The sequence below is a fragment of the Sciurus carolinensis genome, chromosome 5 (genome assembly GCF_902686445.1).
Source record: "Sciurus carolinensis chromosome 5, mSciCar1.2, whole genome shotgun sequence".
Classification (NCBI taxonomy): domain Eukaryota; kingdom Metazoa; phylum Chordata; class Mammalia; order Rodentia; family Sciuridae; genus Sciurus; species Sciurus carolinensis.
Window position 1 is genome coordinate 67,919,238 of NC_062217.1, and position 24,443 is coordinate 67,943,680.

General features: G+C 39.9%; 1 protein-coding gene across 4 annotated transcripts in view; it reads right to left on the reverse strand.

The window, feature by feature from the left end:
• Klf12 (KLF transcription factor 12) overlaps window positions 1-24,443 on the reverse strand; it is a 431,560-nt gene that overhangs the window by 71,233 nt on the left and 335,884 nt on the right. For all 4 annotated transcript variants that reach the window (XM_047552646.1, XM_047552642.1, XM_047552644.1 and 1 more), the window contains one exon: window positions 2,994-3,056. In XM_047552646.1, the coding sequence (XP_047408602.1) occupies window positions 2,994-3,056 (63 nt within the window). The remainder of the gene's footprint in view (window positions 1-2,993; window positions 3,057-24,443) is intronic.

The window sequence follows — 24,443 nt, forward strand, 5'->3', positions numbered from 1 at the left end:
GATGGTACTGAGGCAGGAGACATTCTGGTGGTTAGAGCTTGTGTCTGGACTGGCCTATCTTTGGCTAATTCTAGGTTAAATGAGTTGTACCATGATCTCATAGGCCTTATTGGGGTGCTGATGCACACTGCCAGAAGCTTCCATTTTTTAATCCCTGGGAGTCAGCACAGGGTCCCACATTCTGACATCTGTTGTGGATTCTGTAAGCCCCGTGCTCGCTCTTCCCTGGAGGTGTACACAATGTGAGCACATTTCTTTCTGTTCCAGCAGATTTTGTTTGCCTTGAACAGACATTCTTGTCCACACACTTCTTCAGCTCCAGAGGAAATGCTGCCACACTAAAGAGGCCAACGGATGCCACCTTTATCAACACTGCAGAGGAAAACACTACTTACAATTTTAAGCTATCTCCACTCAGTAATCAACACTAGCTTGGTATCTGTCAACCACAGTCACTGACTTTCAGAACCTACCCAATGTCATGCATTACCTATGACTTCAAGTCTTTTTATCTTTCACCAAAGTCTAATTGCTTATGTGATGAATAATATTTTTTGCACTAAATGGAGCATTGGCTAACCACCTCCAAAGAACCACTGTTCCTAACTCACGAATAGTGCTTCAGGATCTAACTCAAACCAGAGCTAAGCTAGTGATGAAGCTGACATCTAATTCTATAAATTATCCCACACTTCTATTTTGAGGATAGCAACTATCTCTTTCCCTTCCTCTCTATTGCTAGATGGGTATTTAAACTCTCCAATTTTTTCATGGCCAATATTTCACAAAGAAATACCAAATGTTTATCACTTCACTAGAAGAAGGTGCTGGGTGATTCACAGGGCTTCTTCCTGGCCAGATGATTTATTCCATATACCAGTCTCACAGTATTTGCCCAAGGAAGATTCAGGGTAGTATATATCATAGACATTTTAAATATGAAATTTTAACATAGAAATTTTAACTCCTGACCCAATGAAGTGAACATATTTAAACCCAGGTATGCTTGTGCTATAGTCAATTCAGAAGCATCTTCAGGATTTTGTATATCTACTTCAATCTATAAAGGAGGCATTAGCTCAAATTCTCTGCTTCCCTACTAATTCTAGGTCTTCACTCAAAAGCTTTCTTCTCTGGGATGAATTTTCTGACAGTCTCTTCCCTCATTTATATGGTCCCCTTTCCCTATTCTCCTCTCTCAAACTGGTCATAAATTGAGTTGATAAGTTCTCCCTTTGAACACTGCACTATAAATATATTTCCTTAGAGAATTACCCATACTGTATTATATATCATGTGCTTATCGTGTAATATGTGTGTGTGACATCAATACATACACCCAGGGAAGAGATAAGCACACTAGGGCTTGAGGGGTCTCTCCTCTCCACACATAACCCCCTGAGGGTAGAATCCACATTTTATTTATCTTTCTAATCTAGTGCTTTTAACAGTGACTGGGACTGTAAATAAATGTTGCTGAATAAATAAAAGTTGAATTTTCTCAAGGTTAACAGTAAAAGCCCATTTTGTTTTTCATGAATTACTTCTCTGGAGATAAAACTATTTTAAACTTACTAACCAAAGCATAGGCTACGAATTATGTAGGAGCAAGTTATCATTACTCTTCTAGTCCAGAGAGGAAAAGAGAGGAACGTTTATTTACGTAGACTTTCAATTTGGCCACTGAGAACCAAGCTGGAGAAACTGGATCTCAAGACCGACAATTCTCATCCTGTGGCTCCCGTGGCTCACTTGAGGGTCTTACACTCTGTATGTCACGAAGTTCCTTTACCACAGTGGACCTTGCACTGAGAAGGAACCTAAGTTCCATGTAGTGAAAAAGGGACGGATTTCTCCCTTCACTTTCATGTCATGACCACCAGCATTGTTCCCTGTTCTCCAGGTTTGTCAGGGGACAATACTCTTTAGGGATTGTGAGAGACTATGAAGGATGCCCCGCTTTTAAGCAGTGTGTAAGCAAATGGCTTTCCCTTTGTGTTCCATTTCCCCCTCTGTGAAAAAGAAAAGCATAATATTTAACAACATCACCAAGCTATTGTGAGGGTTAATTAGATTTAATGGGGGAAGGGAGGAGAGTTGATTAGGTACCATTCAAATTCAAAGTGTCATTATTTTGTGACTAAAAATAATCCTGATTTAGGAATAAAATTAATTTGGAAGCTCAATCTTTGGTAATCATCTTCCTATACCTAAAAAAAAAAAAAAAAAAAAAAAAAAAAAAAAAGCCAGAGTTTCTAATCAAAATGTCATTCTAAGAAAATCCAAGGAAAGAAAATGGAGATCTGTGAATTTCCATTCATTTTTGAAGTAACATCCTATGCAGTTAAATTCTTTCTTTTTTTGATCTCTTTCCTTTTCTTTTTATGATACAGTATGTGTTGAAAGGTTAGTTTTGTGGGCTGGAGTAATGTAAAGAAGCATAACATTTTGAACCAACATTATTACTTTCTTTTATGTGACACATTTGTGAAACCCTTTACTCCTTTACAGAATCAAAAATCAAAGTTTTTGTGGTAAAATAACTTTTAGTAAATTCCATTTATGTTTATTCAAGAACTAACTTGCCAATTTTAAAAAATTCCTGGTATTCCTCCAATTAAAAAATAAAATTCCTAGATATTTAAAGCTAAGGCTGGGGGAGCAGGAATCACCAAAATAGTAATCATTAAAATTAATAAAACTGACTAAATAACTAACTTGGAAAATCCTCATGAGAAACTGAAGTTGGTACCTGAGAAAAATCTGGGTGGGTTTCTGACTAAATCTCACTAAAGAAAACATTCTTTTAGAAGGTAACAATTGGATAATCTTGGGAAATGACATCATATCTATAGGAAAAAGTACTGCACTCAAAGAGTTTTTGTAGAAATGTATTTTCTAGAACATCAGGAATTATCTTCTTGACTTTAACACAGCCCTATTAAAACTCCTCATAAGACTTAACAGATAGATAAGGTAGACTGCATACTCACCAAGCAAACTTCTGGTTATTCATTCGATTTCCCCGAACCCTTGATACTGGGGACGGATGTACCCTGTGGGCAAATAAAAATAATACACTCACTGAAAATGTACATTCCTGATTGCAAATGGAAAAAAAGAGAAAAAAGCATCTATTTCTATAAATAATCTCTTCAAGGTTTGCTTCATATAATATCCCCTAGAATTTGCTCAGCTCTTAGTAAATGGATGCAAATAAATTCCTGAGCCTGAAGACCTATAGGCCTTCTTTCCTTTTTTTGGATCCCAAATAGTAAGGACTTGTCACAATGTTCACTGGAAAGCTTCCCCAAAGCAGACCCATCAAATTTTAATGAACTAAAGCACGCATTCAATCCAAAATAGTTATTGAAAACCCAATCCTGGCCAGGTGTAAGAGTGGGTCAACTTCGGTGGGTGCCATGCTGGATGTAGTGGAGCACGCCTGTAATCCCAGGGACTTGGGAGGCTGAGGAAGAAGGATCGCAAGTTAAAAGCCAGCCTCAGCAATTTAGCAAGGCTGTAAGCAGCTTAATGAGACTCCATCTCAAAATAAAAAGGGCCAGGGATGTAGCTCTGTGGTAAAAGGCCTCTGGGTTTAATTCTCAGCACTAAAAACAAACAAACAAAAAAATCTGCGGACATCCCTCAATAGCCCTCTCCAGGAGGTCAGACAATAAAAGGTTGGGCTGTGGTTCAGGAGTAGAGGTCTAGATTAGCACGTTCAAGGCCACGGTTCAATCCCCAGCACCACACACAAACAAATCGGAGACAAATCAAGTGCCCACTCCTTAAGTAGACTTTTAGATTGGAAACCCTGGAAAGCATATAACATTATGTAAATGTCTAAGAGCAGAAACTGTTAGAATGGGTGAGGAAGGAAGGATGAGACAGGTGTTCACAGAAAAAAGGACTTTTGGAAATGATGCTGTACAGCTGGGATCTGAGGAAGGCAAAGTAATTTCCAAACTTCAGTCAAGTAAGGAGAAGTGCAGAATGCAAGACTCCACAAGTTTCTGGGGCTGGGGTCATGCAGGGTTGGAGCTCAGAGTTCTCAGAAGCTGCTGGTATCGCCCCATGGGGAGCCAGCTGCTGAACCTCCAGCTCTTCCTGAGTCCCCAACTGGCAAAACAACATGCCCTACCTCTCAGCTTCCCAGGCACCAACGCCCTGCTTTGGCCCACCTTTCCTAGGATTTGTGAGATCTTTTAGCTTCTACTGTCTACCCTCTTTAAGCTTCAAGCATTGCTTTTTATTCACAAGATAAGAAAGAAAAGCAAACAGGGATTTTAAACCTGGTCTTAAAGTCCACTTAGAACCATCAGCTCCAAGGTCCATCACAACCCAAGTTCCTCCTGGCTGCTTAGCAAGTGGAAATCACTGTCCTATCAAAACACGACACAGTTCCAGCCCCTCCCAAGGCCAAAGGCAGTCTTTCCCTCAACCAACCCTACCCCCCAGCCAGACTGCACTTTGCACTCTGAAGGCTGATTTCTTCCAGCATCCCTTATTAACATTCTTTTCCTCTCAGGCTTCTCTATGACTGGTGCAGCTGAGCTGCTCAGCACAGATTTTCTGCTCGGCATGGAGGAGGGGGTGTTAATTATGCAGAAAGATGGAGGGAGGCCAGACAGCCCCTCTGGTGAGCTGCCTCATTCAAGCACAGCCCACTTCCTGCTGTTTTGCAGCTACAAGGATCACCTGTTGGTATTGGCATCCTGCCAAACTGGGGCCTAGCGGAAATGACAGACTCAGCTAGAAATGAGAGCCAGCTCATATTCCAGCACCCCAAGCCTGGTGGGGGGGGGGGGTAAAGGGGAAGAAACAGACAGAGAGACAGAGACACACCATGTAATAAAAATGCACAAGACTTACACAAAAGGTAGCAGAACTACTCTTCTTTCTGTTTGTTTGAAATATAATCCCCCCAAATGGACCTCTGAATCAAAACAAATTTTCCCCAGATAAAGCCTACTGATTTAAGGGAAAATGCTGGAAACCCTCATGAACTTTACCTACACTCTCCCTGAGGTATCAGTCCTAAATGTTAATAATGTTTCAAGAAGTAATCAGGCCCAAGTACTTACAGTTCTTTAATTCACTCTTTCCTTTAAACTTTTACTGCTTTTATTACTCCCTCCTTAACCCTAAAAGCACAAGGAATCGGTGTCTTTTCATCAGGGTAGATTCTACCAGTTGAAGTTTGGAGATCGAAGCAATCTCTTACTGATGCTGCTTATTGCATACATTGGGGAAAAAAAATGATGTTTGATCTGTAATTAGAATTTTCTCTAGGTATTTGCATCTTTTAGAAAAATTTCATTCATCATAGATCAAATACCATAAATGGATAATTTTTACACTGGCTTGGCAGTCTTAGGAAAAGAATTCCTTAGGAAAGGCTTAGGAAAATAATTTCTGATTGTGGGCATATGACCAAATGATTCTAAGGTTTCTTAATGAGAAAGATGAATCAAAAAAAGATTTTCCTCCTCAAAAGGAGCACATTGATAACCTGGAATTTACTTCATCCAAAAAAGGAGACCCTAAGGCATGCATTTCAGCTAATGTATTTCCTCAAAAAAGGATATGCGAAGGTTTTGTAAAGCTCAGTCTTCAAACTGTGCCACTTTTTGCTGTGGTCTGCCTTCTTGCCACATATAGCAGGCAGGCAGGTAGCAAAGTCAAAACCCCAGGAGGAGAAACCACCACCTAATCTGCATGTCATGCATTATTCATGACCTCCTGATTCCTGCACCTGCATCCAGGCAGGAAGCTTGCAGGGAATGTTCATTATTCTTCTCTTAGCCTCACACAGGCTCCTTTACTGCTAAAGCCACTTTGTTCTGTACTAAGGGTTTCAGGCCTTAGGACTGACCACTGGATATGCAAAGAAAGGAACACCAGGCTGAAGAAAAGGGAGATCTTGGTTCACACTGGATCATACAAAGTGCTATACTGATCCTTCACCTCAGATGGAAATGCTTACATTTGATTTGCATTACATGGAAGACAAGTCATGCCATTAAGGGCAGGGATATCAATTGTTCCATTAACATACACTTACTCATCCGCAGCACAGAGCATGTTTACAATTTCACCAAACACAGGGTTTAATCACTCTCTTGCTAAGTGTCTAAAACTTTTTACATGCCAAAATATAAAAATGGCTCTTTCTCTTGGAGTACAAGCAACAAAACACCTGATTCTCAAGCCCGTGGCAACTTGAACCTAAGCTTGTCACTCCAGGTAGAGCTAGGATGAAGGGGTTAGAGTGCAAACTGTGTAGCAGCGTGCCTGGGACTGATCCTGGCTCCACCTGGACCAAAAGTGTTACTTCTGAACCTGTCCAGGCCTCAGTTGCCTCCTCTCTACAAAAGGAGGCAATACAGTCAGGTGCCACATAACAAGGCTTCAGTCAATGATGGCTGTGTGTAAAAGATCACAATGGAGCTGAAAAAGTCCTACTGTCCAGTGACATCACAGCCATCATGATGTCACAGCATAATGCACTACTCACATGTTTGTGGTGATACTGGTGCAAATGAACCTATCGGGCTGCCAGGGGTACAAAAGCAGAGTTCACATACTCAGCTATAGTATATAATATTTGATAATGATAATAAATGACTATATTACTGGTTTATATATCTACTGCACTATACTTTTTAGGGGGGCACCAGAGATTGAACTTAGGGGTGTTTAACCACTGATACACATCTCCAGTCCTTTTTTTAAAAATTTTTTTGAGATAGGGTCTTGTTAAGTTGCTTAGGGTCTTGCTAAGTTGCTGAGGCTGGCCTCAAACTTTTGATCCTCCTTCCTCAGCCTCCTGAGTCCACTGGGATTACAGGCTTGCACGACCAACTGTACTAGATTTTTATCATTATTTTAAAGTGTACTCTTACTTATTTAAAAAAAAAAAAAAAAAGTTTACTGTAAAGCATATGTGTGTTCCAGTGGCAGCATCTCCAGACATCTCATGATTCCCAAGTCCTAATTGCATCAGAAACCATGCCAGTGATTAATCTGTAGCACAAGGTAAAGGTGGTTAAGTAAGCTCTCTGATGTTCATACAGTGATGATCTGATCTAAGGATACATTTCTCTGCATGTAGTCCTGATATTTAAGGAATGCATGACTGCAATGTGCCCACTTCCCAGGACTGTGAGATTTAGATGAGTTATTAGATAAGCAAAGTTTAGAACCACGTTTAGCACCCAGGAAGCAGGAGATGCATGCAAGCGCTCACCATCAACAGTACCGATGGAATTGGGAGGGTTGGGAAGATGGAACTGGAATATCCAGCTTGTTCCAGCTGACTGAGATTACAAGGTGCCCTATGCTTATACAACTGGAGAGGAAATGACAAAGAGAAATGAACACATACAGAACAAGATGAACTAATAAGGTTTATAAAGTATGGCTTATTTTCTGGCATCTAATTTTTTTGTTCTTTATGAGAAGACCTAGATTCTGTTTACTGAATTGCACAGTGCTTCAGGTATGACCCATCAAGGGACAGTGATGACAGCAGTACAAATTTATACCTATTTACTGAGCCCTTATTATAGGCTTGGTATCATGTGAAACACATTATTAGACACTTTATCTTAATTTATTCATTAAATCATTATTATCTGCATTTTATTTTTAAGAAAATCAGGTTGGAAGAGTTAGGCCACCTTCCAGGGTTACAAAGTTACTGAAGATCAAAGCTGGAACTTGAATACATGTGTGTCAGATGTGTTCTCCAGCATGCCAACCAGGCTGACAGACACCTCGATACTCCCCACCCTAGCCCAAAGGGTGTGATAACACGAATTAGCACCAGGGGCTTTAATGAGAGATTAGTGTTTATTTAAGCCCAATTGAACATTCTATCATGTAAGTAGATGTAAAGTGGCAGGAACAGTTTTCTTCAACTAAAATTGGCATAGGACTAAATACAGCCATGTGCTATGTTACGATATACTGTCTAACAACAGACTGAATATACAAGGTGCTACCCCTAAGATCAGATCATACTTACCATATAGCACAGGAGGCTATATGATCTAGGTCTGCATAAGCACACTCATGATACTCACACAACAAAATTGCCTAATGACGGGTTTTTCAGAATGTGTCCCTGTTAAGTGATTCATGATTGTATTAAGCACAGCATGTAACAGTAACATGCTTTGTTCTCCCTTTAATTGTTTATGAAAGCCCTTTGTTATATTAGCATTGTTATTTAAATGTACAATTGTAGAAATTAATTCTAGCTATATCCACACTTCCTCACTTGTTATTTTCTTGAGAATCCAATACCAGTCCAGTCTGTGTCCACAGGCCTCTGAGGAAACCACTCTTTCCATGTTCCTTCACTGCTTCCGTGTTTTCAAATCTCGGTTAATTCTCAGTCTTCAATTTCACTGACACAACTGATCACCCATCCCAGGACAGCTTCTGGGACTCCAAGGCACTGCTGTTCTTCTGGCTTTCCTCTTCCTCCTTCTCCTTTGCTTAGACTTTCCGCCACTCATCCTTCATCTCCGATCGCTGACGTGACCTAGGGGTCACTTTCTGATGACCTGTGACCTCTTCTCTCCCACGTTAACACCCTGAAACTGTCTTCCACATGGCTCCCCTTACAACCTCCCCACTGTGTAACGATGAGAGCCTACTTTGTGCCAGGTAATGGAGATGACAGTGAGAAAAAACGGAAAAGCCACCTTGTCCTCTTGAGGCATACTTTGAGTTAAGGAGACAGAAAAAACAAACCAAGGACATGAACAAATGTAATCTCACGTAATGCACGCTGAGTGTCCCCTGGTACGGGAACTAAGAGCAAGTTGACCTAGACATGGAGGCTGGGGAGACCTTTAAGAGTTGAGCATCAGCTATCCAGGAGGGAGGACATCCAGTGTCACTGCCCCAGAAAGTGGGAGGGGATGGGGTTGGGATTAACCGATAAAACTGTATCAAATACTCTCTCTTTTTAGAATTCTTCCTTTCTTAGCTATAAAGCACAAATAAATGCTGTTCTCTTCAAAATGCTTAATTTTGAACACCATTTGCCCTAACCCCTCTCTTCAAGTTCCTCAGCATTAGAATAACTTATAGTAAACAGTGAAAAACAATGAGAGCAATATTGATTCTATATGGTGTTTCAATCAGTCCACTGTTTTACAGCAACACCAGTGCCTTTTCATAAGACAGAATGTTAAATGCAAATAGGGGAAAAAGTTGTGTGTGTAAATGAGTTTTGCTGGATATGGAACCCAGGGCCCCACACTGGCTTGGCAAGTAAGTTTTCTACCCCTCAACACTACCCGCAACCCCTAACATATGGTACTTGTAATGGTCATCTAATTGCGGCTTAATACAAAACTGAGAATAAAGAGGGCCCACCTAATTTAAACAGTGAAGTCACACTGCTTTTTTCATTTGGTGAGGTGTAGTGGATCTTTATTAAAATAACATCTGAACTGTCCTAAATGTTCATGAGAACTTGTATTCAATACAACTGTGTGGAAGAAGAAAGCAGTACCAGAATTATTTTAAAATTACCTTTTATATGTTTCTGCATGGGAAAGTTCTGATATTTAATATATGAAATTATTTCTAATCTTTTCTTCAACCAATGTAGTAAGCCAAATTGCTAAAGTGTGATTATGTTGAATAACTTGCACAATTTATAAGTGACAACGTGGACTAATTCTTTTATTACATAACAGAAAAGGTTCGCTTACAAATAGAAAATATTTGTGCATAATAATTTGCAATAATCCTGATATAAAATATCCAATCTTCCTGGAAGAATAATATCCTATAAGAAAAACTTTATTGGTCTGTGAAATACAAGTTTATTCTGAACTTTCTCAGTATGTTCAACATGGGGCATGAGAGCCCAAACGGGCTTTAGTATTATTCCAGGGTTTTGATCTGAGCAACTGAGTGAGAGATGCTGCCCTTTTAAAGACAGAGGAGACAGCTGGGCCTGGTGGTGCACACCTGTAATCCCAGCGGCTTAGGAGGCTGAGGCAGGAGGATCTTTAGCTCAAAGCCAGGCTCAGCAAAAGTGAGGTGCTAAGCAACTCAGTGAGATCCTGTCTCTAAATAAAATACAAAATAGAGCTAGGGATGTGGCTCAGTGGTCTCGTACCCCTAAGTTCAATTCCTGGTACCACCTCCAAAATAAATAAATAAATAAAATAAAGACAGAAAAGACAGGGGAAGAAAGACTTTTTTTCAGGGAAAGGTTGGGGTTGAGCAACCTGAGTCTGGCATAGGGGCAGAACAGGGAGTGATCCTTTTCCTCCTCCACCATCATGGATCAAGCCGTCACCCCATAACGAAAAGTTAGCCAGGAAAAAGTATAACATGCTTATTTGTCACAGCATTACATGACACAGAGACTTCAGAAGCAGCCTCCGGGTGGGCTATCCATTTTACACTTAGGTCTGATAAAGCATGACTGTTGTGCAGAAGCATGATAGGGCAGAGAGGTTTGATCTAACGGTAATGGACTGTGGGGAGGCCACCCCAGCAAGGCCCATCCGTTCAGGTTCCTCTTGGTCTCTGGACCGCACACCTTCCTTTGGGTATGGAGCAGGGTCTTTCTGGAATGGGGTCTGAGCCCTAACAATCAAATAAGGTAGGTCAGAGAATTTCCTTATGGCCAACTCTTACCCAGAAAGGTGAAGGAAAGTTAGAGTAGTGCTTTCAGGTTTTATGGCTGGCTTTGTGGGGAAAAGAGGTTCTGGTTTCTGTGACCTGCCTTGGGGAAGAAAGGGTGCAGGCGAGAGGTTGGGAGAAGGTCACAGAGAAACCTTGCTTCTGAGCCCTTCGTTTTGGGATTATTATTCTCAGGACACTAAGACTGATTCAGATAAGCCACAGGGCTTTAGATAGAAAACTGGGAGTCATGACTCTATGGGTGGCTGAGTGGTGAGGGTACGTGTGCAGTATGTCCTTGGCTCCTATGTGCTGCTACTGTGTTAGGGAAGGAGATACTACACTGAAGATGGTGCCTAACTTCAGGAAGCCACCCTGCCACATGAGCTTAGGCAAGCAATTAGCCACCATAGTACAATATGCTGAACAGCCATGGGAGCAGATCAATGCCCAGCGGGGTATTAGAATTAAGCTTTGGAGCAGACACAAAAGTTTCCTAGGATGATAAATGAAATCATGTAAAGGACAGATTTCTCAGGTGGAGAAAAGGAGAAGGGAATTCCTTTCAGAGACATGGAAAGGCACTCAAGAGTGGAAACACAGATAATAACAAAGCTACAAATTGGTTTAGATATGTAGAGTAATGGGTTTGGCAGGCCTGGAGGGCCAGGGGATTATGGGTCTTATGTATTGTGCTAAGTGGTTAAGTTAAAGAGAATTAAAGGACAACTACCAAAGGATTTTATGATTAGATCCAGTACAATCAGATTTATATACTAGAAAAATCATCTTGGCAGCAGTGCAAGGGGGTGGCCTGAAGGGAATGCATGACACAGGACAGAACGGGAGAGCTATTGTAGTGCTGGGCACCAGTCTCAGATGGCAGCAGTGGGAGTGGTTGAGGGGTGGGTTTTGGGAGAGTGAGAGCAGGATAGATGCACAATAAAGTAAGGCTTATCTGTAGGGTCTCTGCATATAGACTCCTAGGAGGGCTTGTCATTCACAGGGCCTGCTATGATGTGCTGTAGTTCATCATGGTGGGTGGGGTCAAGGGTTGGGAGGTCATGGTGACTGGGAAAATCTGAGGCCAGAGGGTTAAGCCCATGAAGTTTGCAGATGCCTGATGATTCACAGTGGGGACACTGCCATGTGTCATGTGCTGCTCAGAAAGGGTATGCTGGACACCACCATGAAGATCATGTTGCTGATCTTTGCACTCAAGTGCTAAGACAGGCTCTGGGAGGCCCTGCCTGACATTGTGAGCACTGTGGAACTCAAGAGGAGATCCTCCCTGCGCCTAATAGAAGAAAAAGCAGGCCCAAATCTTCATCATGTCAGCTTGGGACCTGACTTCCTCAATAAGACTCCTAAAGTGTGAGAAATAAAATCAAGAATCAACAAATGGGATGAATTCAAACTAAAAACCTTCTTCTCAGCAAAGGAAACAATCAATAATGTGAAGAGAAAGCCTAAAGAGTGGGAGAAAATCTTTACCACAAGCACATCAGATAGAGCAATAATCTCCAGAATATATAAAGAACTCTAAAAACTTAACACCAAAAAAGACAAACAAACAAAAAAATAACCTAGTCAATAAATGGGCTAAGGACCTAAGCAGACACATCACAGAATAAAATATACAAATGATGAATAAATATATGAAAAAGTGTTCAAAGTCTCGAGTAATCAGAGAAAAGCAAATCAAAACTATTCTAAAATATTATCTGACTCCAGTCAGAATGGCACTGATCAAGAATACAAAGAACAATAAGTGTTGTCAAGGATGTGGGGAAAAAGGTACACTCATACATTGCTGGTGGGACTGCAAATTAGTGCAACCACTATGGAAAGCAGTATGAAGATTTCTTAGAAAACCTGGAACGGAACCACCATTTGACCCAGCTATTCCACTCTTGAGTCTATACCCAAAAGACTTACAATTAGCATACTACAGTGATGCAGTTACATCAATGTTTATAGCAGCTCAATTCACAATAGCTTAGCCTTGACAACAACCTAGATGCCCTTCAATAGATAAAGAAAATGTGGTACATATACACAATGGAATATTATTCAGCTTTAAAGGAGAATAAAATTATGGCATCTGCAGGTAAATAGATGGAGCTGGAGAGTATCAAGCTAAGTAAAATAAGCCAATCTCCCAAAACCAAAGTCCAAATGTTTTCTCTGATACGTGGATGCTGATCCATAATGAGGATGGGTGGTGAATACAGTAACTCTGGATTGGAGAGAGGGGAGTGAAGGGAGGGCAGGGAAGGAGGTAGGGGTTGGGAAAGATGGTGGAATGAGATTGACAGCATTAACCTAAGTACTCATATGATTGCATGAATGGTATGGACTCAACATCACAGACAACCAGAGAAATGAATAGTTGTGCTCCATTTGTTCACAAAGAATTGAAGCGCATTCTCCTGTCATGTATAACTAATTAGGATAAATAAAAATAAAAAAATAAAAACACAAGATCCTGCCTACCACCCCTACTTCAGAACAGAAGGGTGGGGAGCCAGATAGTTGGCCATACTCTGGCACAGCAAGGTCTCAGCTGTGTCTGGAGACTGGCTATTTCTCTGTAAAGACTTTCAATAAAATCCTGGACAAAGACACATACAGAGTTATCTGGGAGCAGTTCTAAGTATAAGTGAGGTGTGGGGTGGCAAGGCAGAATTAAGGTGACAATTTCTGCATAACACCCAAGGTTCTAAAGTGGGTGATCAGAGAAACTGACATAGACGATACAGGAGGATTGTCCTTCTGGATTTAAAAAAAAAAAAAAAAAGTTTCTAAATATCTGGGTTCAGCAAAGAACTGAGTAAAGATTTGGAGATTTGAGCATCCTTGGCATATAAATTGTAGGTGAGCCTTGAGTCTCAAGGAGGCAGAATTGAGTGAGAGTGCTAATAGACCAGGGCCAGGACCCTGGGTTTGAAGACATCTTCGATGACTTTAAACCACTATTTCTACTAGAATACTTAGATCCCCACTTATTGATGAGAAGCTGGCATTTGTTATGGTTTGGATATGAGGTATCCCCCAATGAAGAAAGATCGAGATAAAATGATTTGATTATAAGAGTATAACCTAATGAGTCCATTCTAGTTTGAATGGACTGACTGAGGTAACTATAGGCAGATGTGACATCGCTGGAGGAGGCGGGTCACTGGGGGTGTGCCCTGGAAGGCGCATCTGCCCTGTGGCCACTTCCCCACCTGGCTGCCATGAATAGATCATCTTCCCTTCACCATGGCCTTTGGCCATGCTGTTCTGCCTCAACTTACGCCCATAGCAATGGATTCAGCCAACCATGGACTAAACCTCAGGAACCATGAGCCAAAATATACACTTTTTCTCTTCGAAGTTGTTCTTGTTAAGCATTTTGGTCAGATGAATAGTGGACTAACACAAAAATTGGTACAGAGAGGGATCATTGCTGTGAATAACCTATGCGGTTCAGAAGTCTTTTTAGGGAGGACTTTGGAAAAGTTGAGAAATGTAGCTTGGAAAGTTTTAGAATGTTGTAATAAGGTTTAATGGGTGATTCTGGTGGGAGTTCAGAAGATCAGAATGCTGACAGGAATGTGGACTGTGCTCATGATGTTTCAGAGGGAAATGAGGGCTCTTACGAATAGGACCAGAGGCCAGCCATGTGATATTCGACTAGATTGTGAGAGTTATGACCTAATCAGCTCATCCTAGTTTGAATGCACTGTCAGGGTGGTAACGATAGGCATGAGGGGCATGGCTGGAGAAGGCGGCTTGCTGGGGGTATGCACTGGAAAGGTTTATGTTTCCTGAGGCCCCTTCCCCCAAGCCTGCTCTGTTCCCTGGTTTCCAGGAATGAAGCAGCTCCCCTGTGCCATGCCCTTTGACCTTGCTGTTCTGCCTCACCTGAGGCCCAGAGCAATGAACTGACTGACAATGGAATAAACCAAAATAAGTTTTCCTACTTCTCAGTTGTTCTTGTTGGGTATTGGATTTGCAATTTAGGGCAGTGCTATAACTGTTAAGAGTACAGAACTCTTGAAGATGGACTAAGTGGATTTTGCAGTGTAAGGTGAACATGAACTCCTCACTACATCAACTCCTATTCACTCTTTAGCTCCTGAGTTCAAGTGTCCCTTTGCTGTCCCCAACTCACCAAACCAGATCTTGTCTCCAAATTACAGATTCTCATTATTCCCTGAATTTGTCTTTCATAACAAATTATTGATTACTAATATTTGTAAATGTGTTTACTGGATAAAACAAAACAAGGAACTATTTCTCCTTAGCTCATACTACACACCCAACATCAGGCTCCATATCTGGTACCAGTAGGCACATATTAAATACTGCTCCACAAATATAAACAGATGAGAATTCATAATGGTAGGCTTTATAGTTTTCTGAAGATTTATTCCATGCAAAATAAACCTGTATGTATGTGTATGTATACACACATATATGCCTGTTTCTATACATACACAAACATATATGCAGATATGCTATGTGTGAAAAAGAGTATAAGAGAAGGTGAGTGAAAAGTGATGTGGCCAAAGAAGAGCTTTGGCCCTATAAGAGATGGGCTCCTTGGACCTTCATCAGCCCATACTCATCACCAGTTGGGAATCATCCTGAGCCACAAGGCCAAGGCAGATGAATCAAGGACTTCTTCACCTCTGGAGAAACTAATGGGCACTGTGGAAGCACTGCTGAAGTGAGAACGAGTCCTACGGTTTAGCCAACTGATGAACCAATGATAACTTTTTTCTTTGGATAATTATGAGTATGTAAGATATTAACTTTAGGAAGACTGAAAGAAGGGTAAATGTGAACTCTCTTAGTATTTTTTGTTAACTTTTATACTCTAAAGCTATTCCAAAATGAAACATTTTTCACAGCCATGTCTGTGTTGGGAATAAGAAAAGAAACAATGTAAATCTTCTAGGAAGTATTTCTTCATAATTTTATTTAGGGATAAATCTTTTTTCAATTTTCAACAGTTACTATCAATAATATTCATTCTATACATGTTTGCAAATATATAGTATGTGTGTTTGTGTGTGTGTGTGTGTGTGTGTATATATATATATATATGAGAATATATATATATTCTCTTTTTTAAATAAACTCATCAGTTCTACTATTTTCACTTTCATGATTTTTATGTGTTGCGTACAGAATTACTAATAAAAGGCATGTTGAAAAATGGTAGAAAGAATGGAGTAAAATAAAAACGAGGATATTTTAAAGAGTTAATAAAAATAATGCTATGTTGAGCTTTGTGTGTGGGGGTTTAGATTGTCTGCAGAGCAATACATCCTATATTGTGGAAATGACATTTATCCAGGCAACAGAGATTCCAAATTCCTGCTATGACCTGAGATACCTTGATAATTGCTTCAATTTTCCACTTCACTTTGCATGTGTATAAAGTCTGATATGCTATTTTTCAATGTGCAGTACATGGGGCATTAAGATTCCAGTCTTTTATTAAGTGAACCAAAATACTTTGCTGTAGTCATTAGTGTTGGAGAGAGCTCATGAACTGGTAGATATTCTGATGGGTTGTTATTCTATTAGTGTCACTTGTACCACCTTGTATTTGATGAGCTCTGTTGACAAAGAGTAGTAAGTCATTGAGGAGTAACTTCAAATGCCTTAGCTTTGTTTGGCTGTATTAGTTTGGAGATGCCTTATTTAAGATTATAAAAGAGATGAAATTAAAGTATATAACTTATGTTTTTGTCACCCCAAATTAGGCCTATTACAATTCAGCATTCTTTCAAGAAGGCATTCTGGCACCATTTTTTCTTTGTGTAGGATAAAATTTTGTATCATTTGGTTCACAGGCATATGAAAGTGGCATAAACCACACTCTTAAACGTGGTTAACCAGTACTAAAGAAAAATGTAGCTTATGTTTCACTTCCAATAAAATCTCCAATGCTAGAAAAACCCCAATCTGGTAACTAAATGTACGCAGTATCTTTAGTGATTTTAAATAATGTGTTTAAAAGAAGGGATGTGTGTATTCATGAGTGTGTGCATGTGCACGGATGTACATGTACATAAATCCTGATTTAAGTGGACACTAATCAATCAAAGGAAATGATGGTCATGAGATGGGCCAGTGCAGACCCACAGAGTAGTCTGATCCATGGATGGCTATGGGCAGTACTCTCACTGCCAAAGCTGTCAGGACCTGAACCAGCAGCTTAAATAGACACTTTATTTCAGAACTTGGTGTCTGAAACTAAGGGCCATCAAACACATTAGTCAGTACCTACTGGACTCAAGGTGTTTTTGGAAACCAGCAAGAAGTATGTGAAGTATCATGGGCCAGACCACCAATGATAAATAGCACTGGATAAACAGCAATGTATCCACCACATAAGCGCTTCCAAAATGCACCAGGACTCCCATCATTTATATGAGCCACATCGTTTATAAGAATTCCATTAAAATTCACTGTTTCCTCTTCTGCCCCACTTCTGGCCACCAGTATGCTGTTTATACTGCTTCATGCAGCACAGGTCAAAGAGGAAACAGGATTTATCCTGCAGAAACAGATACTCGCTCTTATGATATGAAAATAATAGCTAGGATAAAGCACATTGGCTTACTTTATTTTTGATATAGGTCAACACATCATTGTTCTATTTACTTATTATGAAGCACCACATCACCGCTGTGATTTTTTAAAAAAACCACAGGAATAAATTGATTGAAATGTATTAAGCACCATTATGTTCAATGCACTTGCCAATCAATTTAGGTCATATTAAGGTAATGTAGGATATAGGCCTTGACCTTACAGTCCAATCAGGTGAGTATATAATAGCACCAGAAAGGTCACACAAACAATAATATAACATTAAGAATATGTGGTTCTACAACTAGTTCTTTCAAGGCATTGGATAGTCAAATAATATAAAAATAATGGTAACACTGATTAATGAGAGGCCAGAGGAGACAAAAATTCTTTTAAGGTGAAGAGGTAAGATTTAGGTTGGGTATCATAAGATAATGATTGTTGCTTAGGTATGGAGAGGTAGCCAGTATGCAGGTGAGGAGAGAATTATGAGCAAAAAAGTAAGAAGGGGGAAGAGAGAGGAGGATGGGGAGGTGGGGTGGAGGGGGCAGAGAGCACAGCACGAGAGCACCTGAGCAGGAAGGAGGGGTTCCTTCAGGGTGCAGCCCAGAGGGATGAATATTTTTGATGACTGGCAAGAGATGGTTTGGGATTTTTCTCTCTATCAAATGGAAGGCTACTGGAAGGTTTTGCTTCAGAGGATTATCATAAAATAGAATATCACCTCAGGATTCGCTCGTGAGTGGTAAGCAAAAAATGACCGGAAATGAAGACTAATATTTGATCATTTTTCCTCTCTCCATTTTTGGGAAAACACTTCTTCTTCTTATATTAGATGAAAGTAGCCAAATGAAAAGGAAAGCTTGAAAATGCTTCGAAGAGAAAAACTGAGTGACAAATCCTAGAGGAGCCGAGTGGGCATGACAGCGTTCCATGACACTCAGCAGTTGCATGCACAAAAGCATTCTCTTAAAAGTAGGAGCTTGCTGTCAACTTCACACTATACTAAGTTTTACTAGGTGGTCTCATTTATCCACCAGCCTGTAGGTACCATCATTCCCACTTTGTGAATGAGGAAAGTAAGCTTAGAGAGGTTATATGCTAAGGCGACACACCAGTGTTGAAACTCAAGTACAGGCTGAAAGACTCCTATGCCACACTCTTACACAACATCCTTCTTTATTTTATGAGTAAAGCTGCAACTCTACTTTTGAAAATGTTAACTGTGGGCATAAGCTAGAATGGTAAAGTGTATAACAAAATGGAGAGTGACGTCTACTTTCATGTTTACCACATAGTGATGTTGCTTACAATGGGAAATATGTCATACAGTAGTCTAGGCTCTTTGAATGACCATCTACTTTGTACATCAAAAAATTGCTCATGTTATATTTATTAGTCTACATATATGTGATATAATAAAAAAATATTTGGTCTTCTCTGATCCTGGTTCAAAGCTCCTAACTACTCTTAGAATTTCCTAAGTGATTGAAATGTTTTTTGTTATTCCTAAGGCCCCCCCTTGACCACACTTTAATTTATACTAAAAAGGTGTCACTTACTGGAGCCCCTACATAGGTTCCAGATGGAAGCTGGTGACCAGAAAGTTTAAACTTTCATTTCCACCTTCCAATTTCTGGGAAGGGGAGAAAGGCTGGAGAGCTAGTTCCATCACCAGCAGCCCATGATTTAATCAATCATGTCTATGTAATGAAACCTCAATAAAACTTAAATGTCAGGGTTTGGAGAGCTACCAAGTTGCTAAATACAATGATGTGCTAGAAGTTTCCAGGAAAGGCCAGCAGCTCAGGATCTGTACCTTGGGCCCACTCCTCTGCACCTCTTCTACCTAGTCGCTTCTGAACCATATCCTTTATGATAAACTAGTCCCCACTTTCCTATCTTCTGTGACTCATTCTAGCTAGTTATTGAGCTTCAGTGGGAATTAGGTGAAACCCCAGTTTGTAGCTGGTCAGGCAAAAAGTGGGGGTAGGCTGGGGATTCCATTTGTTCCTGGCATTGTTATCATTTGGATAGGAGGTATTCTCCCCAAAGCTTATGCAGAATGCAGGAATATTCAGAGATGAAATGATTAGATTATAAGAACTAGAATCTATTCAGTGGGGTAATCCATTGGGTGGGTTAATAATTTGAATGGTTTATGGGTGGTAACTGGGTGCAGGTGGGGTATAGCTGGAGAATTTACTTTCCTGGGTACATGACCTTGGGGATTATATTTTGTCCCCGGCTCCTCTCTGTTTCTTGGCTGTCATGAGCTGTGCAACTTTCTTTCAACATGTCCTGTGACCATGATGTTCCATCTCATCTCAGGCCCAGATCAATAGGTCAGTCAACCATGGACTGAATCTCTCTAACTATGAGCCCAAAATACACTTTTCCTCCTCTCAGTTTTTCTCAGGGATTTTGGTCACAGGGATGAAAAGCTGGCTAATGCAGTCATCTGAAGTGGGAGAAACCTTGAGAATCAGAGCCCTACACCTGTGCAAACTGTTTATCAGAAATGAACACCCCACTTGTGTAAAGGAAGTGAGAACTGTTTGTTGTTTGGAAAAATGACCACACAATTTATTGTTCAAACTACTGCATTTTGGGTTTTCATAATTCTCATTTATCATATGTGGTGTGGCCAAATCTGAGAAATATTCATTTAATACCATTATCAACAATTGAGATTAAAATTTTCAAGGTCTGTAAATTAAACCATCTATTAAATTTTTTTTTTGGTTGGAACTATTCTCCCTCAATCATTGTCATTCTAGAATGTATATGGATGAATAACCATAAAATAGAAATAACCCATATTTAAATCTACCAGTTCTGATACTCTCTTTTAAATAATCAAGACAAACTGAATTTACAAAATATGATTAGATCACTTTGCTTAAATTTGTAGTCTCTGATTAAATACAGATGTTATGCAAAATAGGCGAGGTCTAGAAATTACCCACAAATTCATTCTTATTTAGCTTTATGTTTGATTTGAAAAAAAGGAAGCAAGAGACTCCACAGAGTCCCTGAGATAGCACAGAAATAAGAAAAATCAACCTAGAATCGTAGAGACTAAAAATTCTATAGATGTAATAAACAACACCATAACCCCAAAGGCATAAAACCTGCATATTACCAAATAGTAAATTATACATACCATAGTTAAGGGGGAAAAAAAAGAGAAATGGCAAAATTAAAACAGAACCAACTGATGTTTTAAATCTAGCCTTCTTGTCCTGGGAATTCAAGAAAGAAAGCAACTAATTATACAATCAATAAAATAACAACTCATTCAAAAAATAGTAATTAATGAATTGAAACATTTTCTTACCTTCTGTTGTTTCCCAGACCCAGTGCTAGACATTAGTGACACATAAATATATAAAATATTGTCCCTAACCTGAAGGATGGTCCAGGATAGAAAGTTAAAACACCAGTGGAATTTCATGGCAGGACTAGATAGTACATTACCATTAACGGTGTAGACTAGAACCAGTCTGAGTTCAAATCCAAGTTCTATCCCTTACTGGTTGTATGGTTTAGGAGAAAGATTTTTTTTTGGCGAGGGTAGGGTTGTAGTAGGGATTGAACCCAGGGCCTCATGCATACTAGGCAAGCACTCTACCACTGAGTTATATTACTAGCCCCTTTGATTTCATTTTGAGACAGGGCTTGCTAAATTGCAGAGGCTGGCCTCAAACTTGTGGTCTTCCTGCTGCAGCCTCCCAAGTAGCTGGGATCACAAGCATGTGCCACCAAGCCCGGCAGTTTTCCTTAAGAGGGGGAAATTATAGCCTCTCATTGAGAATAATGCTTGGAGCATGGGGTTAGCTAGACAAATCTCAGCCTGATGATTTTCTTACCTACTAGATCCCCATACTGCAATGGTGATGTCTGCTCCTGGCCCCATGTCCCTGTACCCTTTCCTGGAGAAATAAGTAATAACTAGTAAGAAGATCCTATTTCTATTGACAGGATAAATACTAAGAAACATCAATAAAGACAATTTCAAAACAGCCAGGTCTCAAGTTGTACATAACAGGGAAATTCATCATAAAGCAATGTTTAAATGCTCAATTTTAGAATAAAAAGTAAACAGAGTATTACAACACGCTGTTAAAGAGCAAATGAACTTAAATCACTATAGTTGTAGTACACTGCAGCACAGAATAACCAGCAGTGTGGAAATTTAATGTTAAGCTGACTATATAAACGATCTGCTGATTAGGAAGTATGATACAGTGGTTATAAAGTAACTTCAGTCTTGAGTCTGGACATTTTAAAATTTGATGTTGATTGTATATCATATGAGTGGCTGGCATGGGAGTCAAGAAAAGTTTACTGTGCTTCTTTCTGAAGCTCTGATTTGTCAACCTGTTTCCTAATCATGACTTGTGTTTATAAGAACATCACCAAGTTTGACAGGGCAAAACAGGCCAGTCAGCTGGACTGATTTACTGTACCCTGCATGCAGAGGAGTGTCAAAGAGCAGAGGTCTTGAAATCCCCTTCTCCTTGCATAGGCAGCATTATATTAGACACAGACCTGTTCCCATTTGAAATATTCACACCATGCTAGGCAACTCATTGACAGAATAAATTATGGCTTTTTTCCTTTTTTTTTTTTTTTTTCCAGCAATAGCATGACCATTGCAAGCATTGAAGGGTTTAAAAGTAGATTTTTTTTTCCTAATGTGAATTACTGTGGAATACCAGTGTAGCCTAGCCTCATGATGGTCTGTGAATACCCTGCCTTCCTAACTGGACCATGAATTAACCCACAAGTATGCACTTTGGAAATTATTTCAACAATATTCAATTCAAATGATGACATTCTGTTCTTTCTAGTCTTCTATAACATCTTAGTGTCTTCATAAACTTTAACATGCATTGCTTTATAAATCAGACCCAGGTTTAACATTGATACTCCTTATAATTGGATGCCATGTTAAATTTCTGTATGTGTGTGTTTGCTAATTCCAAACCACTTCCAATGTTACAAGCCCACAGAACAGTGTTCAATTTGCTTAGAATCTCTGTGGCAGAATTAATTAATTCATAAATTTCTCAGTATTTGGGATTGAACTCAGGGCCTCACACAAGTTAGGCAAGTGCTCTGCTGCTGAGCTATGTCCCCGACCTTTTTTTTTTTTTAATAATCTTGAGACAGGGAGGGCCTTGCTAAGTTGCTTAGGGGCTCATTAAATTACTGAGGCTGGCTTTGAACTTGTGATCCTCTTGCCTCAGACTCCCAAATCACTGAGATTACAAGTATGTGCTACCACGCCTGGCTTGGATCATGTTTTAAATTCCTTCCTTCCTACCTACCTTCTTCCCTCCTCTTCTTTTCCTTCCTTTCCCTCCCCCTCTTCCTTCCTTCCTCTTTTTTTTTTTTTTTAACTTTTCAGTACTGAATTGTATTGAATTCAGGTGTGCTCTACTACTGAAATACTTCCCTAGCCATTTTAATTTTATTTTTGAGGCATAGTCTACTAAACTGTCAGGCTGACCTCAAACTTGTGGATCCTCCTGCCTCAGCCTCCAGAGTCACTGGGATTATGGTAGTATGCCACTACACCCAGCTTCAATAGTTTCTAAACTATCAACATTTTTATTTCTGAGTGGAAAAGCCTGATTGAAATCCACTTCTGTTTACTAAGTTTCTTTCTCTGGCCCTCAGAAATATACATAGGTCTCCTTTTACATAAAAAGAAGAAAAAAACAGGTCATGACTCTGTTGCTTTTTTCAGAGCTGAACTTCTACAATGGATGGTCTATGCCTGACTCCAATACTTAGGCAGCACTCCCATTTTTAACCTCTTGTGATCTGGCTTCTACCCTTCTACTCTAGTATGGACTTTAATTCAACATAAACTTACCTCTGTAACTAGCTTTGTTGATTCCTCATTCCCGGCACTCCAGGACTGAAAGTGGCGCTTTCCCTGCCTCTCGGGCAGATACCCACCATCTCCCTGCCCGGACCCTCCTTTGCCTCCTCTCCCCCTGGCCTCCATGGGATCTGAGGTTCATCATGCTAGTCTTTCCCCTAATTATATCTCCAATTCAAACCTTGCTCAAATCCAAACTAATTATGTGTTTCCAACTTCTTACCTGATATGTTGACTTGGACAAGCTGCTATCAATACACACCCAGCATAATGCCAAATTTATCTTCCATCTATTACCAATTCTCCACCCTTATTTCTATTAGATTTCTATTAGTAAAATGAGTAATTTTCAAGTTACCAGACTTCAGAGTCATATAACTACAGTTAGACTTCTCCATTGTCCCATAAAGTCAATAAAACTATTTTATGATCAGCAACTAAGAACCTGAAAACACCACCCTAAACGACTTTCCTCATTGGACTCTGGGAATGATATTAAAGACCCTCATATTCTGGTCCTAACCCATGAGTGCTATCTCATACCACATCTCCGTAAGAACCTTTCCCTGTAGCCCTGCCTTGTTATGTTCTACAAATTTTGCTCACACTACTTCATAGAGGGAGATGCTGGTCTCTGACACACAAATGCTAGCTGTTTTTCAAAGGACAGAACTTCCCCATCCCCACCCCCAAGTCCTCCTTGACTACCTCAGGAACGTGTGGTTTGCTGGTCTCTCATTCACTTTCTTTAAACAGATGGTATATATTATACTGTCAGAGTATATATTTTCATTTATGGTTTTGTGTTCCTGACCATTTCTTCCTATATATATTCATAGACTTTATAATTTTCATTTTTGAAGAACCTAAATTTCAGCCCAACGTGGTGGCACATGCCTGTAATCTCAGCGACCTGGGAGGCTGAGGCAGGAGGATCACAAGTTTGAGGCTAGCCTCAGTGACTTAGTGAGACTGCCTCAAAATCAAAAATAAAAAGCTGGTTCAATCCTAAAAACAAAACAAAACAAAATCTGAATCTCAGTGTCCATAACAACTACAGTTATTTTCCAGGTACTGTGGTAGGCATTCTTCCTTCCTTATTACTGAAACCACCAACCACATGACATGGAAAACAACCCACTTTATGAATGATGAAACAAGTTCCAAGAAATTAAATACCTTATCCAAAGCCATTATATTTAGCGACAGAAACAGATTTATGCTTAAATCTAATGTGCATACCCAAGCCGTGCTCCTGCAGGTTAAAATACAAAGCTCTTTACAAAGGTGG